A 16,303-nucleotide genomic window follows, 5' to 3' on the forward strand; every position below is an offset into this window, starting at 1 on the left:
CTTGCAAATATACCTATAATACAAATACAAATAATTTTTTAAAGAAATAGTTCAATGTAAAAATGAAAATAGATAGACTGCACAAAAAAAATAAATGTTTTTAATATAGTTAGTTGGCCAAAAATGTAATCCATAAAGGCTGACATAATAGCCAACATAATATGTCTAACATAATAGCCAGAACAATACTTCCTCTTTGACAGCTCTCTAAGCTGTTAGCAGTCAGTAACCATTCAGTGACTTGAGGGGGGCCATATGGGACATAACTGTTCAGTTAATTTGCTTTTGAATCTGACTTGCGTGCTGACAAACTAACTGAATAATTTTGTCCCCTGTGGTCATGGACTAGCTAAAAGGTTAGAGAGCTGAAAGCAGGAAGTAGAGGTCTGGCCATTATGTTATCTGCTCACTCCAGCCTCTTTATAGATTACATTTTTGCCTAACTACCTATATTAGAAATATCTTTTTATTTTGCACAGTCTTTCTGTTTTACCCAGTTTCATTTTTACACTGAACTGTTCCTTTAATATCCCTGTGGCCAACTATGCATCCAGAACCGCTGGTTTAGTAGCACAGACAGAGCCTTCTAATTCAGAGCCATATATCCAAACATGCATGCAGCCTACTTTGATCTCTCTTGCTGTTCTCCAAGTCCTACCCCCTCTGAAGCATGTTCTAATATCTTGCACTGGATGAGATCAAAACAGGCAATTTGTAAGTTTGGATATGTGGCTCTGAATTATTAGGTTGTATCTGTGCTATTAAACCAGCTGTCTGGATTCATAGTTGGCCACAGGGACAATTCCATAATTAAGTGAGGGGTGAAGCCTATCATTTTTGGGTTTGCTCCTTACAGGCCATGTCACCATAAGTACATTTGAAGTACAAACATTAGGACCTCTGTGCATGTTTGATATTCAGGTTTTGACTTGAGTTTAATTTGCAGTAACAGGAAGCGGTGTGGAAGGCATGATACATTACAGGAGGCACTGCAACTGTTAACATGAACATAAAATTAAATCTGATATCTGAGAAAATGGCACATTATGCCTACTTGTCCTTACATTTGGAGGAAGCCTGCATGCCTCTGGCTTCTTAGTCAGTAAGAAATATGTTATCCTTATTCTTATATAGACCTTATCAATTTACATAAATCTACTGGACTATTTGTCCTTGAAAATATAAGCTTCCATGGTTGGCAGTTATCTCCATGTAATTTGTTTATTTATATTGGCTAATTGCTGCAGTTTTTTTTTCAGGTAGAGAATACAAGAAAACTGTTTAATGTGCAGATTGCACGGTTGACTGAAGAACTTTCAGCTGCTCAGATGGTATGTAGTTCTACCTTAATGAATTGATTGAAAGTCTCATTGATTAGGCACAGCAATATCAATTAATTTAACATAATTAATAAAAGATTCATGTGTTTTGAACATTTTTATTATGGATGTTTATGTGCATTAGGGAGGGACAAGAATTAATAGCAATAAAGAGGAAGATGGTGTAGAAACAGAAAGTTGCCGGGAAAGCAAACTAGGGAGAATAACTACAAGGATAAGTAAAAAGGTAATGGATAAAGTGGTTACAGTTTCACCATTACCTCTTTACTAAGTAAGGGGATTGAGGAAAACTGCCTCCAGCATGTCATAGTACCACCTAGTGGAGTAAAGTTCAGTTGCACTGAAAATTTATGTCTGGATTGTATAACTTCCAGCACTCAAAGTCAAAATGATGTCTGCGTTAGATTCTTACAGTATGAGTCTCCTATACCTATTTATGCAGTTCGCAGTGGGAACCATGGAATTATCAGCAGCTTGAAGGTGGCAGTAGCTCTAGGGTTTTCCTGTGGCGGTAGATGCACTTGTAGGTATTTTTGGAACAGCAAACAGGACCTACACTGTAGCCAAAAGGGCAATTCCAAGGAACTGCTAGGAGCATTATTTGATGCAACTACCTTTAACGAACAGCATCAGTTCACACAACTGCATCTTTTTTTTTGCAGTCATAAACACCACTGAATTGTTTTGGGTTAATTGAAACCATTCACAACTGTGCCATGGCACAAAGGTTATCAGTGTAAACCATCATGTATAAATTAAGTCTTTTTCCTACATTGTCTTATTTATTATAGCCAAGCTATATTTATATTTGAATAGCAGTAGCCTTGTTGTTTATAAGATTTTTTGTGTGTGTTTTGAGGAATGTGGAGATAAACAGAGCCAGCTTGAACGTGCAATGAGAGAGAGGCGTGCAGCAGAGGAAGAACTTGCAAAGGTAATAATATTTTGCAGGGAGCATAATAAATATATACCATTTGCTAATAGTTTTCAGTTGTCTAAAATTAGTATTGCTGGGGTTTATTTGCAAACACGGATCCAAATTTGTCTGTTTACAGTCACCTAGGTGAATATTTGCCTTTTGTTTGTAAAAAGACCATGTAACAACTTTACATTTTCTTTGTAAATCTGTTCTTAATGTTTGCAGTCTCTGGTATATTTCAGAAGTCAAACCAATATAAATTTAAAAAAAGGGTACATTGACCTAAATGTTTATATTTTCTAAAGATACTTTTCTGCTTGCCTGCCTGCTTACATCATAGGGCCCTCCCCCCTGGGGGGCAGAGTTATCATTAGCCCATAGGTCACCAGGTCCCCCTGGATAGTGGGTCCTACCAACAAGTAATGGGGCCATAGTGAAATTATTAATCTGCCCCAGCCACTCCCTAAATAATTCCATATCCCTGCCACTATTCATCCAAACTCTCCATGCCACGTAATCCTCACTTCCATGATTCACACATCTTGGAGCTCCCCTCTGCTACAGGATCCATGACTGCAGTATCCCCTCTGTACCCCAAATGGAATGCCTGCTGATAGGATAGAAATATTAAATAGGGACACGTACAGCTCAGAATACAAAACTTACAAATTTAAAAAACTTTCTACTCTGCATTTAACTTGTTTTGTATGCCAGGAGGGCTTCAGTTCTAAAAACTATTATTTTCCCAAAGAGCATCAGTCCCATAATTAAGTCTCTTACTTGAACATAACTATGAAAAAAGCCTAAACGTGCAGTAAATGTGAGAACCCTACAAAATTGTTCATGCCTGCACACACATTTAGAAGCCAATGCTGTTAATTCCTTTTAAGTAGGTTTATTTAATTAAATATCTCTGAAGAGTATCTTAAATATTTATCATCTTGTGACTTCAAGCTTTCCAAGAACTGTTGGAAGTAAAGAGGAAGGATGTAATAGGTGAAAATGACAAGTCACAAAAATGGTTATTATCGCCTTATGTAAATATTTCTCAAAATAGATATGTTGTAGAGATTTTGCAGATGATTGTAATGAGGGTTCGGGGGAAATTCTTTGTTTGATCATTAGATGTGTTAAAGGAATACTGTCAGGGAAACACTCTGCTTACACATCAATAAATAGTGTTCTTTACAGATAACGATGTACGGAAATATGTTTTTATGCATTTAACTTTAAAATCTAGACGTCATGCAAGCTATTATTGTCGTTACCCGGGATTCGCTTAGTCTACTGATTTGTGTTTTGATAAGCTACAACTTTTCTTTATCTGCTGCCCATCAAATCGATGTCACAAAACACCGTACACACACACCCACACACAGACACACACACACAGAGCAGCTGATTTGAACCTTCGCAGTTTATTAACCCTTAGTGAAACTGTTATGTTACGTATGCTATTTGCTTTAGCTTTTTTATCCTTCCTTATGACCCCCAGTGTATATATATATATATATATATATATATATATATATATAAAACTTTAAGAAAAGTTCCCTTATTCAATAAGAGTTAATGGGTCCTGACACCCCAGACCCCACCCTTAACCTCAGTAAAAGAAGGTTAGAGTAGGTTTCAGCATCCTACGTGTCAAAATTACCTCACAAACAATCTGAGATGTCAGAAAAGCTTGTAACAGAAAATAGAAGAAAACTATCTGTCACATACAACAGGGATGTATGAACTGAATACCTGAGGCAATAGCTGCCTGAAAGAACTTGCATTCTGCTTTGCTGTCTGTTTCTGCAAGCACAGAATCATTCATAATGAACTGAAACGGTTTCCCACATACCAACTAAATAAGGAATGCAATAAATAAATACATGTCAGAATGAAATATTTGCAGGGACACAGTGTATTTAAAATGACACCATCAAAATTATGCGAGTATCCCTTTTAGATCTTGCCCCAGTTTTTGTTGATGGACATTTTCTAATCCAACAGGTCAGTGCCAAATTATGCTTTGGGGCTTCAAAAGTATTTCTTGTAAAAGGCACATATCCTTTGTTAAGGAAGAGCTTTACAGCGTCCTCTTTTTATCAAAGATGTCATGCTGCCCCTTTAAACAAACTAGCAAAGCCCTTCAAGAAAATTACTGTTATAAACTGATCTCTCACCGTTTTCATAGAAAATACATAGGATGGTCTGTTCCTAACCATTATTATTGTTATTAAAGGCTCTTTCTTCTTTAAGAGTCACTAATACAGGTTTACCTTAATTACCATCATATCTTTTCATTTTCTTAATTAATATAATCTGTTAAAACTTGACAAACGTTATTGTCCTTTGCTAGTGCAAGTGCAGTGTTCCATAGTAGGGTAGGCCCACTCCTATTCGTATATCAGAGCAAACTTGGTAAGCTTAGAAAAGCTATGTTTTAGTATTGCCTTTATTCTGATTATACTCCACTGTGTTTCTTTTTCTGTCTTTTTTTTCTCTGCCATATTCTTATTTGTTGTCAGTACTGCAATGAGGCAGCCATCTTAACTGTGGGGCCAATTTACTGACATTATAATCTTGACTGCATGTTTGCTTAAAAAGAGTACTATCATTCTCTCTGGAATTTAACTTATAATTGTGATCTTGGCAGCCTGAAATTATCTTTGCATTTACAGTATCTGTCTTAATACATAGGTGTTTTTCTAGCAGGTCCAATGTCAGAAAGTCTGGAGATACTTGAGAAGTGTATGCCAAATTAAAACTAATGTTTAAAGCCTAAGAGGTTATTTTAGAAATAATTCTTGCAATGTAAATCAAAATTAAGTTATGAAAATAGAAAAAAAAACCTGCCATTACTGTCCTATGAAAGTACATTACAGTAAGAATTAGTATTCACAAAATTAGCCTATGGCACAAGCATATTTGTGATAACTTCATTTCAGGGAAAAATTTTGGCAGCCAAAACACCTGTCTTTGCCAGAAAAAAATTTCCAAGGCATTAGCATTATCTGGCAAGTATTAGATATCCCGATCAAAACCCCAGACTGTCAGCACTAATGTGTCATATGGTTCCCAAGAATATGCTGCATACCACTTATTTCTGGAGCTAAATCCTGCTTCCTTTGGCATATTCTTACAAAGAAAGTGTTGGATCAACAGAAAATGACCATATTTTATTACAGAAACATTTTAGAAATATAAGAATACACTTGTGTGTGTGGTGTGCTAAAATTGATGCAAAGTTGCGTATGTATTGACACTATTATTTAAAGGTGTCCAAACATGCATTCTACACAGTTGCACTAGGTGCCAGTGTGTCCTTCCTTCCTCATCTGATCAATTGCACACAAGGAGGAAGAGTTGTTGGATGTGTTTAGACATTTACAACTGAAATCTACAACAAACAATAAACTGCATCAAATAAACTGCAATAAGGGGCACATTTATGAATATTGAGCTTAATACATAAAAACTCACCTCACCACATGTTCTATTTCATTCCTATGGGATTTTAAGAAGCGTATTTATCAACTGGTGAATTCTTACACCCATTGATAAATACACTTCTAAAAATCCCATAGGAATGAATAGAGCATGGGTGATTTTTTTTTTTATGTATTAAGCTCTAAACTCATATGTCATAAATCTGCCTCTGTTCTCTTGATTGCTGCAGTTAGTGTTTAATATGGGTATGGAATCTATCTGGAATACATGGAACCTAGGGCTTTTTTGATCATTTGGAGCACCATGCCTTCAGGCTATTTAAAAAACATTTACAGAATAAAAATACTCAATAGGATTGTTGAGCCACCAACATGAATTTAGTTACCCTCAAGTAAAAGGCACATTTTACAGAGAAAAAGGAAAACACAAGGAATTGTTCACATAAATAGGGCTTGATGGTCAATAGCTTTCCTGTACTTGAGAGTTTTCTGGATACTGAGTTTCCATATAATATATCCCATATCTGTATAATGCTGCTCTCAAAAGATTTTCCTGGAGCAACACCAACATTTAAACTATTTTCAAGCTGATTTTGTTGTAGCAGATAAATGATCCCTTTCTGTGTGATTTTGAGGACTCAAGTAGATTTCAATCTGCCGTTATGATAAAGTATAAACATCTTTTGTGTTAGGTCTATCGTGACGGTCAACTAAATGAAAAAGATTATAGAAAACAGGAGGAGCTCCACCAGCGATTTCTAAATGCTGAGCGTATGAAAGATGACCTCCAGATAAGGCTGCATGCTGCACAAAATAAAATTAAGCAAATGGAGCTCAAGTAAGCAACCATAACATTGAAATTACAGTTTCATAATTCCATAAAAGCATTCTGAGAGATGTAAAAGTATGTGGTGAGCATAACTGGAAATTACACTAACCTCTGAATGGGCACAAAGCTACTTTTTATGATGTGTGACTGTTGGCTTTTGTTATAGAGTCATTTCTTTTTATACAGACTGTTCTGCACTTAATGTATGACTTTTATCAGTGTATTAAGTACATTAATAATGCGGAGAACATATTTTCCTTTCGTTCTTTCAAAATGGAATGGATTCCAAATTTATTTTTTAAAACAACTATTACTTCCAGTTTTATAGCACTTATAACCAAGACACCATTCTTTCGTCTTTCTTAAGTTCAAGTTCTAATCATTGTTTTCTAATACCCAAATCAGCCAAGTAGTTTCAAGTTAAAGTAGTTATCCATTTGGAAACTAGTTTGCCATAGAATGAAGACTAAACCAAATTGGATGTATTAATATAGTTTATTCAGTAGCAAATATGCAAAGGTCCAGCTATCATGGGACTCTGTGAATGATCAACATTTCGGTCTGATTAACAGACCTTTAAGAAATCGGTTTTCTGTAGATGCACTTTTATGGGATTGTTTATCAGTGTTCAAGTTTGTGAATTTGAGTTTGTTTTTCTTAATTGAATAAACTCGCATATCAAAGGCTCGCTTATTTATTAATAAGGAAAACTGTTTTGATTAAAAAAAACTCGAATATCTCAAAAAACTCTATTTGAGAATATGACTTTGCCAAGTCCAACTCCCATTGACTTCTATGTAAGCTTTTAGATGGCTAAGTTTTACATTCAAGCTTTCAGGTGTTTTGCACTTAATTAATATCAGACATTCAAGTTTTTGAATCATAATGCCAACGTGAGTTTTTTAGCTCAAAAAAACTTGAATCGTGAAAAAAAAAAATCAAAGTTGAACTTTGAAAAATCACCCCCTTACTGCATTTGTTACAACTCCCAATGTAGTTCATAAATTGACTAATATTATAAATATTCTTATGCTCTGGTTCCAACACACTTAAACATTTCAGGTTTACAAGTGAAAAAATGTATTTTACAATAAATGCTAATTGTACAAATGATACCATAAAAAAGGTCATGTCAAAGAAAAATCCTCCCCAAAGGCTCGGGGCACACAGGTCCATGCGATGACAGCAGTTCCTTCATTCGCACTCAATGTTCGTGTTTTTGCACAAATCTCCCTTTTATTTGAATGGGAAAGTTGCTGCTGTCTCATAGACACTAGTTCTGTAAAGTGCTGCGTACATTTTTGGCACTATATAAATAACAATAATAATAGTGCTGTCTAACAAGTATTAGAGAGTTTCAGAGCGATTTGGAAACAGGTCAGTTTTAGGTAAAACGTTCCTTGGCCAAAAGTGGTTCTTGCTATTGCAACTTCTAAGCTACTGTATCCCTTTTGGTTATTTGCAGTTACTTTTAAACATAGCATATCCCAGAAATGCCAATAATCTTCTCCCTGCAACTGAAAGTTCTCAGCAGTCTTTTTGTTATAGAGGGGTGGATGAATATATCAGTACAACTTTTCATAAGATATAATATAGCTCTTCTATAGTTGACAGGTGTAGCAGTTGCATGCTAGCCCTAATTTATTTCATGCTGTTATATATTTTTCTAATTTGTTCTCTCTTGGCATCTGTACTATTATTTTCACTACTAACCATTCTACATTTTCTGCTTTCCCAATCATATCTTGGCCCATCTGTAGGACAGAAAAGCTTTGCTAGTATGGCGCCAATCTAAAAATGTGCCCATTCTGGCCTAGGTGCATTTTGAGAACAAAGTTTCTTGCATAGAAAATATGTCACTATGTAGGATGTAAAATATTCCGATGTTTCTGGACAGCATTCCTGTCTTAACGTTGCTGATTTAGTGGTGTTGCAGTAATTCTCCTGTTAAATTTACTACAACTTTATTGTATTACTTTCCACTGCATCTGCATTTGTAATTGTTATTTAGTTACTTTAACCCTATTGCATTTTCCATTTTATTGTCCACCATGTGTTTATTTAAAGGAACAGTTCAGTGTAAAAATTAAACTGGGTAAAATGGATAGACTGCAAAATTAAAAATATTTGCAATATAGTTTGGCAAAAATAAAGGCTGGAGTGGACAGATGTCTAACATTGTATTAGTTTAGCACTGAATCAGGAGACAGGAGACTAAAGTCCTTGATCGAAATAAAACAATTTTTTTGTTTTTGCATCTAAGACCTGTGTATGCGGCATATTCTTTCTAGTTTTTTTTTATATATATATATATAAGTCCAAAAATTGGGTGCACACCAGGATATTTTTTAAGGATTAAAACATACTTTTATTTAAACATGCTGTTAAAACAGGCCAACGTTTCGGTCTCCTCCTAAGACCATTATCAAGACGGTCTTGATAATGGTCTTAGGAGGAGACCGAAACGTTGGCCTGTTTTAACAGCATGTTTAAATAAAAGTAACGTTTTAATCCTCAAAAAATATCCTGGTGTGCACCCAATTTTTGGACTTCTGGATAATTAGACACATGGAGGTAGCACCCAGGTGATTTATATTACGTGTGCTGATGTATATATATAACAACAAGAGATCCTCTGCACTCACCCATTATCAATATATAGAACATTAAGACATTCGGTGCATTTAAGCTACTAAGAAATGCCCTTCCCTTTAAGCAAAACAGGGATTGTTTGTCCATATATTGCAATATACTTCAAGCTGGCCAACTGCGTCAAAGTCATCCCTTTTGACCAGTTCCTACACTGACTTATGCGATTCATTAAGAATTCTACTGCTTCAATATACATTTAGCCAAGGGACTAAGTTTTACCTGCAACTTTCTTGCTTTCAAGGTTAAAACCCCCATATGGTTGCCCTTTTATTGGCTCCACTGGGATCACCTGACTGCAGCTGGGAAGGGTGGGAGCTATATATATATATATATATCAAAATAAAACAGCCAGCACCAAGGGTCTTTGTGTTTCAAAAAATCTCTTGTGTATTATAATTGCATATACAACCGACGTCGGTTGTACATGCAATTATAATACACAAGAGATTTTTTGAAACACAAAGACCCTTGGTGCTGGCTGTTTTCAAGGTCCCAAATAAATATATATATATATATATATATATATATATATATATACAGGTATGGGATCCCTTATCCGGAAACCCGAAATCCAGAAAGCTCCGAATTACGGAAAGCCTGTCTCCCATAGACTCCATTATAAGCAAATAATTTAGATTTTAAAAATTGATTTCCTTTTTCTCTGTAAAAATAAAACAGTGCTTTGTATTTGACCCAAACTAAGATATAATTAATCCTTACTGGATGCAAAATAATCTTATTGAGTTTAATTAATGTTTTATTGATTTTTTAATAGACTTAAGGTATGAAGATCCAAATTACGGAAAGACCCCTTATCCAGAATAACCTTGGTCCCGGGCATTCTGGATAATGGGTCCTATACCTGTATATAATAGAAAGAGTGCCGCACACATAGGGACTTGATACAAAAGAAAAAGTGGTTTTATTGAAAAAATTCCAACGTTTCGAGCACAATCTGTGCTCTTCCTCAGGGACAAACCTGAGGAAGAGCACAGATTGTGCTCGAAACGTTGGAATTTTTTCAATAAAACCACTTTTTCTTTTGTATCAAGTCCCTATGTGTGCGGCACTCTTTCTATTATATTTTTGTTTTTTTACCTGCACCAAGGGCATTTGGACTTTTATAGGGTGTGCTCCTCCCTTTATACTATATATATATATATATATATATCTCAAACTCAACAGTAGAAAGCACTCATCCTGATGACGATCCTGTGGTGATCGAAACGCGTAGATGGTATGCTGAAATAAATCACTGACCTGATTGATGCTGTAGCTGTGAGTGCTTTCTACTGTTGAGTTTGATGTATTATTTTTGTCAGCACCCAGCCTGTGCCCGATACTGGTGAGTGCCGATTCTTTGCAAGACTATATATATATGTGGGTGACTTCTTTTACTCTTGGAATGTCGTTAGCTTTGCCCCAATGGTTCCCTTGCCAGCCCACTTACTGCCTTGAGATTCAGTGCTAAACTAATACAATTTCCTTACCACTGAGGAGTCTCCCCTTACCATATTGGTATTTGCAATGTTTTTTTTTTTTTGTTTTTTTTATGTGTAATTTTTTAATGTGTAATATATTTAAAAATTGTTCAACATTCGGTATAATTCTATGCTCCATCTGGCCTCTGAGCAATGTAATGTTTCGTTGACCAAAAATAAAGTGCCAAGTCATTGAAGAATTAAGATCCCCTGAAGGAAAATTCTTTTTATTAGACTCTGACTTCCAACATGCTTCTTTATTACTCTCATCCCTTTTTATGTGCCTGTTAGTTTCCATTATTTTATCATTCTAGGTTGGTTTATGAGCCCTTCCTTCCTTTTAGCAGCATAGATCTGTAAATCATACATACAGTATATTGTTTCTGAAAGCTTATGATTAGCCTAGACCAAATGCTGTAATCCTCCAAAAGGCATGGATTTTTTTTTTTCTCCATTCATTCAGTTTTAAATTAAAAGGACCAGTTACCTGAAAACTGAAGATGACATCATAAATAATATACTTTAACCTTTTGCTTTTAGTTTATATATATAAGCTACTATGTAGCTATGGGGGGGCCGCCATTTAATGTTAATTGGGGTTGCAGGACCCAGATTTGCAAAAACAGTCAACAGACAAGTTTAAACTTAAAGCGAAAATGTACCCCTTTTTGACATGAGCTCATTCAGTTGGGGTTATGTGGAAAACACTGATCATTAAAAATTAATTATAAATATATACCGTATACATGATACACATATTGAAATGAAACCATGACCGTCTGCCTGGGTGGAGCCTGGACCACAGGGGCTGCTTCCTCTATAGCTGATCTAATTGCCAGTTATGCGCCCACTGCAAATGTTTAGCAGTGGGCACATGTGCATGTAAGAGGGGGGTGGCAGATAGTACCTGTGCGCCTGGGCCCCTCCAAAGAATTTTTTGCAGGGGGGTCTGGCGCATTCTTGGCACCCTGCTGGTCATCAATAGCAATTTACTCATTTATAGAATGAAGGCCCTTCTTATACAAAGACTGTTCCTACTAAGATATTGTTATATGCAGGTTCAGGATAGACAGATACAGTCTATAAAACTACTTGATGTAGGCATCACAGTTTTGCCCATTCCTTCAAAAGCTGAAAAAAATATAATAAATATATATATATATATATATATTTTTTTTTAAGACTTACTATTTACTTACTATTATTATCATTCTTTACTCTACTTACTTATATATGCAAAACATGAGTAATAAATGTTATGTATTTTAGGATGTTTGCTGCTGACTGGGCAGATAAATGGAAATCATTAATTTTCAATGGGGTAGTGATTAAAGCTAAACTGTGATTTACACACTTACATCAGTTGCAATCAATAGTGTAAACAGCGCATTAAAAGCATTGATGCCTTTTCATTTGAAATTATTAATTGGGAATAAAATGAATCTGACAGCTTAGTAAGATCTCTTACCCTTATAATACAGATCTTTCGGTCGCAGTATCTTTAGGTTGAAATCCCTCCTGTTTGTTTGCCTAGTTGCGTACAAATAACCCAGCCTTACTAAACCTGGACCCCAAACACAAATTGGACAATTCATTTGCCACTGGCACTTTTCATCCGATGAACACATTTCTGATTTGAATGGTCAGTCCTTGTGCATTTCTCAGGAAATATGAGGCAGTTTCAGCCTCTGCAATTTTCTTCCAGCCCAGAGCATTCAGCTCCTATCATACCAAAAATGGCAAAACCACTCCACTATGTATCTTCACTGTTTTGAGGAATAAGTTTATGTTGTATAATAACATCATAGATAACCCCACTCAAAGAGCATTCCTAGATACTGATACTTCCAGTTTCACATTATGTCCAGTTGGTCTTAAGGTGTGATTTCCTCCACTCGCTCTGTTACAGAGCTGGGTCAGCCAGGAATAGTTCAATAGAGACTACTCTCAATTTTAAATTTAAAAGATAATTGCCAAAAAAATGTATGTCCCAGTGGTAATGAACAATTAGCATACCATACAAAAATCATTCTCTGCCACCATAAATGATAATTATCTATAATTTATTTTTGGAAAAGTTTAGATACTGGGTGATAGAAGCGCTTTTACTACAGATGAAAACTCAATTTAAGTCTACGGGAAAAACTGGAACCAGATTTTGAAAAAAAGATTTTCTCCCCTCAAATTCAGTCTCACCCATAAGTTTGCTCTTGGAACTGAATTTGGCCCAGTATGTTTTAGAAGAGACATAAGTAAAAACACATCTCCGTGATTAGTGAACAATATCCAACAAACCTTAACCCTAATACACTGCTTCTAGGAGGGCCCATAGTAAAAATGGAAGGCAAAATGCCCTTTGTGAGGTGAATGGACTTAAAGCAGACATGATACTGTAAATGAGTTCATTTGATTATGTGTGGAGCAACTGAGATATACTGGAAATCACAAATGAACAATAAGACTGGTGTAATAAACTGAAAGAATAGTCGGGTCAAGTAGGGGAGGAGTGACATTAGAAAGTTAATACATAAGGAGATTTTGTCTATCATCTATCTATTATCTTTATTTGTCTATCCATACATATAGGTTTCTAAGCATGACACCACCCCATCCACTTAACTTTCTTAAGGATGTAACCCATTATATGGGAGAAATTCAGCATTATAAGAGAGAGAAATGCAAAAAATTGGGTTGGCTCTAGCACCCCTCTAAAAATATCACAGAAAACAAAATGTTAGTGTTGGAATTATGTGTGTAAATATATATATATATATACACAAATATATAAATAAAATGACTGTAACCAATATTATTGTGAGCAGGCTTTCAGACAGTTATAAATGTACTGAAATGATTTTTCCAGCTTTAGTGAGGATTTGTCCCGATGCCATGAAACAATGGAGAAGCTCAACAAGACTTTAGAATCTGAAAGAGAGAGCAGTAATTCTGTAAGTGAAGAAAGACTGAAACTTGTGCAGGAGAATGAACAGTTACGAAAAGAAGTAGACGAATGGCGGAAAACTGCTACAGAGGTGCAACAAAAGGTTAAATTTCAGGTATGCAAACAAAATGAGCTTTAGTGGTGTAGTTTAAGGGAACTCCTAAAAAGCCGGGTCCTCTTTTACCTCCTTTCATCCAAATGGCTATTGCACATCTGCATCTACATGATTAGGTTTGAAGACCCAAAAAATGCAGGATACTATAAATCTGCGTGTCTTCCTACTCAGGACTGGTCTAAATATATTTTCCAGTGCCTTTTTTTCACCTTTTTAAATTCACCTATCTAAATATGTTAGAACTTGCACAATGGGATTTCCTGGGTAAATTTACATATACCATACGATAATCCCACCTTCGATTAGTTAAAACCACCGACTGGATACTGTAGGCTTCTCTATCCTGTGCCCCTGAATTGGATACATTGTGGATGCAAACACTAGTATATATGTATATAATACACAAGACCAATGAAGATCCTGTAAATTATATCCTTATAAGCAGTGCTTATAATCGGTGCTTAGCGAACTATTTACTGTCACACGACTTGGTGAAACTTGTGTATTATAATAAATAGTGTACCCCATGTTGTAAAATATAAGGATATCAGAAATCACCTCTGAGTTCCATGACCTGTATGAAATCACTCGGCCTTCAGCCTTGTACCTTTATATGGTCGTGGAACTCCTTTGTGACTTATAATATACTAATATTTTTCAATAGGGGGGTACGTTATTCACTATATATATATATATATATATTTATTTTTTCCTTTTTTCTATGTGACTGTACAACAAATCTATTTTTTGCAACAGATTAGCACACTAGAGCATGAGTTTTCTGTGAAGGAGCAAGGATTTGAAGTACAACTGCAAGAGATGGAAGACAGCAAAAGAAATTCTATAAATGAGCTGAGGAGGCTTCTGTTGGCTCAGCAAAAAGCAACCAACCAATGGAAGGAGGAAGCAAGAAAAATAACAGAGAGTACAGAGGCCAGGCTGGGGAATCTGCGGTATGTACTGTTAAATAGAAAAAGTGCTTTGAAAACATAAATCTTGTTCTTTTTTATGTTTCTTAGATACATTGAGGTATAAAGTTATTTTTTTGTTGAAAGTCATTTTCTGATAACAATCCTTTAGAAAAACGTTGCAGCTTCAGATACAGAGCTACGGTTGCAATAACCCTTGTAAACTTTACCAAACATTAAAATGTATTTTGCTTATTACAGGCAGCTACTGTAGATCATTATTCACCAAGTCCTAAAATGTCTTTATTATGGAAAAAAAAGCTGTGGTGGCAGAGATAGATGGAAGAGTATAAGGATGTCCCTATTCACTTACTTATTTGCTAACTTAAAGGGGAGGGTTGAAGGAATCTAAATACCCCATTATTTTTTTAACCAGTAACAATTTCCATGTAATATTTATTATTAAATAAAACTGACCTTGGCACAATTAGGTGTGATTAAAGGGGTAGTTCACCTTTAAATTAACTTTTAATGTAATGTAGACATTGAATTACAGTTTGCAATTGGTTCAGCAGCTCTCAATTAGGTATTTTAGAAGCGTCTTATTTACCCAAGCAACCAGGCAGTGGTTTAAACGAGAGATGGGAATATGAATAGTAGAGCACTTGCATAATAACATAAGTAATAAAAAGTAACAATATTAATAACACTGTAGCCTCACAGAGCTCTTTTGACTGCCGGGGTCATTTGCCCCCATTTGAAAGCTGGAAAAAGACAGAAGAGAAAGGCAAATGATTGGATAACTATACAAAAAAAAAAACAATTGCAAAGTTGCTAGGAATAGGGCATTCTATAACATACTAAAAGGTAACTTACAGGTGAACCACCTTTTTAATGGCAGAGTTTATCTTTTGCTACACAAATCCGTTTTTCCGGTATAACTAATGGTTTTGGAAGATGTCATCACCCAGGCATACTACTTTTTACAGTGGTGGGGTCGAAAGAGGTATTGATAAAACTATCTCTGTAACCACCCGCATTAAGGCCTACCTGGTTGCTACAATTCTTGTGTTAACAAGTTCAAAGAAACTGGATCCACCTTCTTCTGATGAGCTGCATTAGGGGAAGTAATATTCTGGGAAGGTTGGTAAGTAAGGACTAAAGTATACATACAGTCATGGCCGAAATTGTGGGCACCCCAGAAATTTTTCAATTTTTTTTTGGAGTTTTGTGTAACATTATGTCCAGTTTGCTTTTTTTCCTCCGTTTTTTGTTCTGTTCCAATACACACAAAGGGAATAAACATGTGTATAGCAAAACATGTGTTTCTGCAATACTTTTCTGTGAGAAATACTTGATTTTCTGGAAAAACTTCTGGGGTGCCAACAATTTCGGCCATGACTGTATGAGCTCTACTAGATCCCAGGTACACTATGGGGCACATTTACTAATCCACGAATCCGAATGGAAAAAATTCGGATTGGAAACGAACAATTTTGTGACTTTTTCGTATTTTTTGCGATTTTTTCATCGCCGTTAAGACTTTTTCGTAAATTGTCGCGACTTTTTTCGTATTGAGTGCTCGTAAACGGCGGGCAAAACTTTCAGACTTTGCATGATTTTGGAAGCCTCCCATAGGACTCAATGGCACTCTGCAGCTCCAACCTGGCTCAAGGAA

At 35.6% G+C, this 16,303-nt stretch overlaps 1 protein-coding gene across 4 annotated transcripts in view; it reads left to right on the forward strand.

The window, feature by feature from the left end:
- Positions 1-16,303, forward strand: part of sclt1 (sodium channel and clathrin linker 1) — a 69,997-nt gene that overhangs the window by 40,434 nt on the left and 13,260 nt on the right. For 3 of the 4 annotated variants that reach the window (NM_001199930.1, XM_018091526.2, XM_018091529.2), the window contains 5 exon segments: positions 1,260-1,331; positions 2,200-2,274; positions 6,392-6,537; positions 13,525-13,717; positions 14,474-14,670. In NM_001199930.1, coding sequence (NP_001186859.1) covers positions 1,260-1,331; positions 2,200-2,274; positions 6,392-6,537; positions 13,525-13,717; positions 14,474-14,670 — 683 coding nt within the window. 4 annotated transcript variants of the gene reach the window in all.

Source organism: Xenopus tropicalis, chromosome 1 (genome assembly GCF_000004195.4).
Source record: "Xenopus tropicalis strain Nigerian chromosome 1, UCB_Xtro_10.0, whole genome shotgun sequence".
Classification (NCBI taxonomy): domain Eukaryota; kingdom Metazoa; phylum Chordata; class Amphibia; order Anura; family Pipidae; genus Xenopus; species Xenopus tropicalis.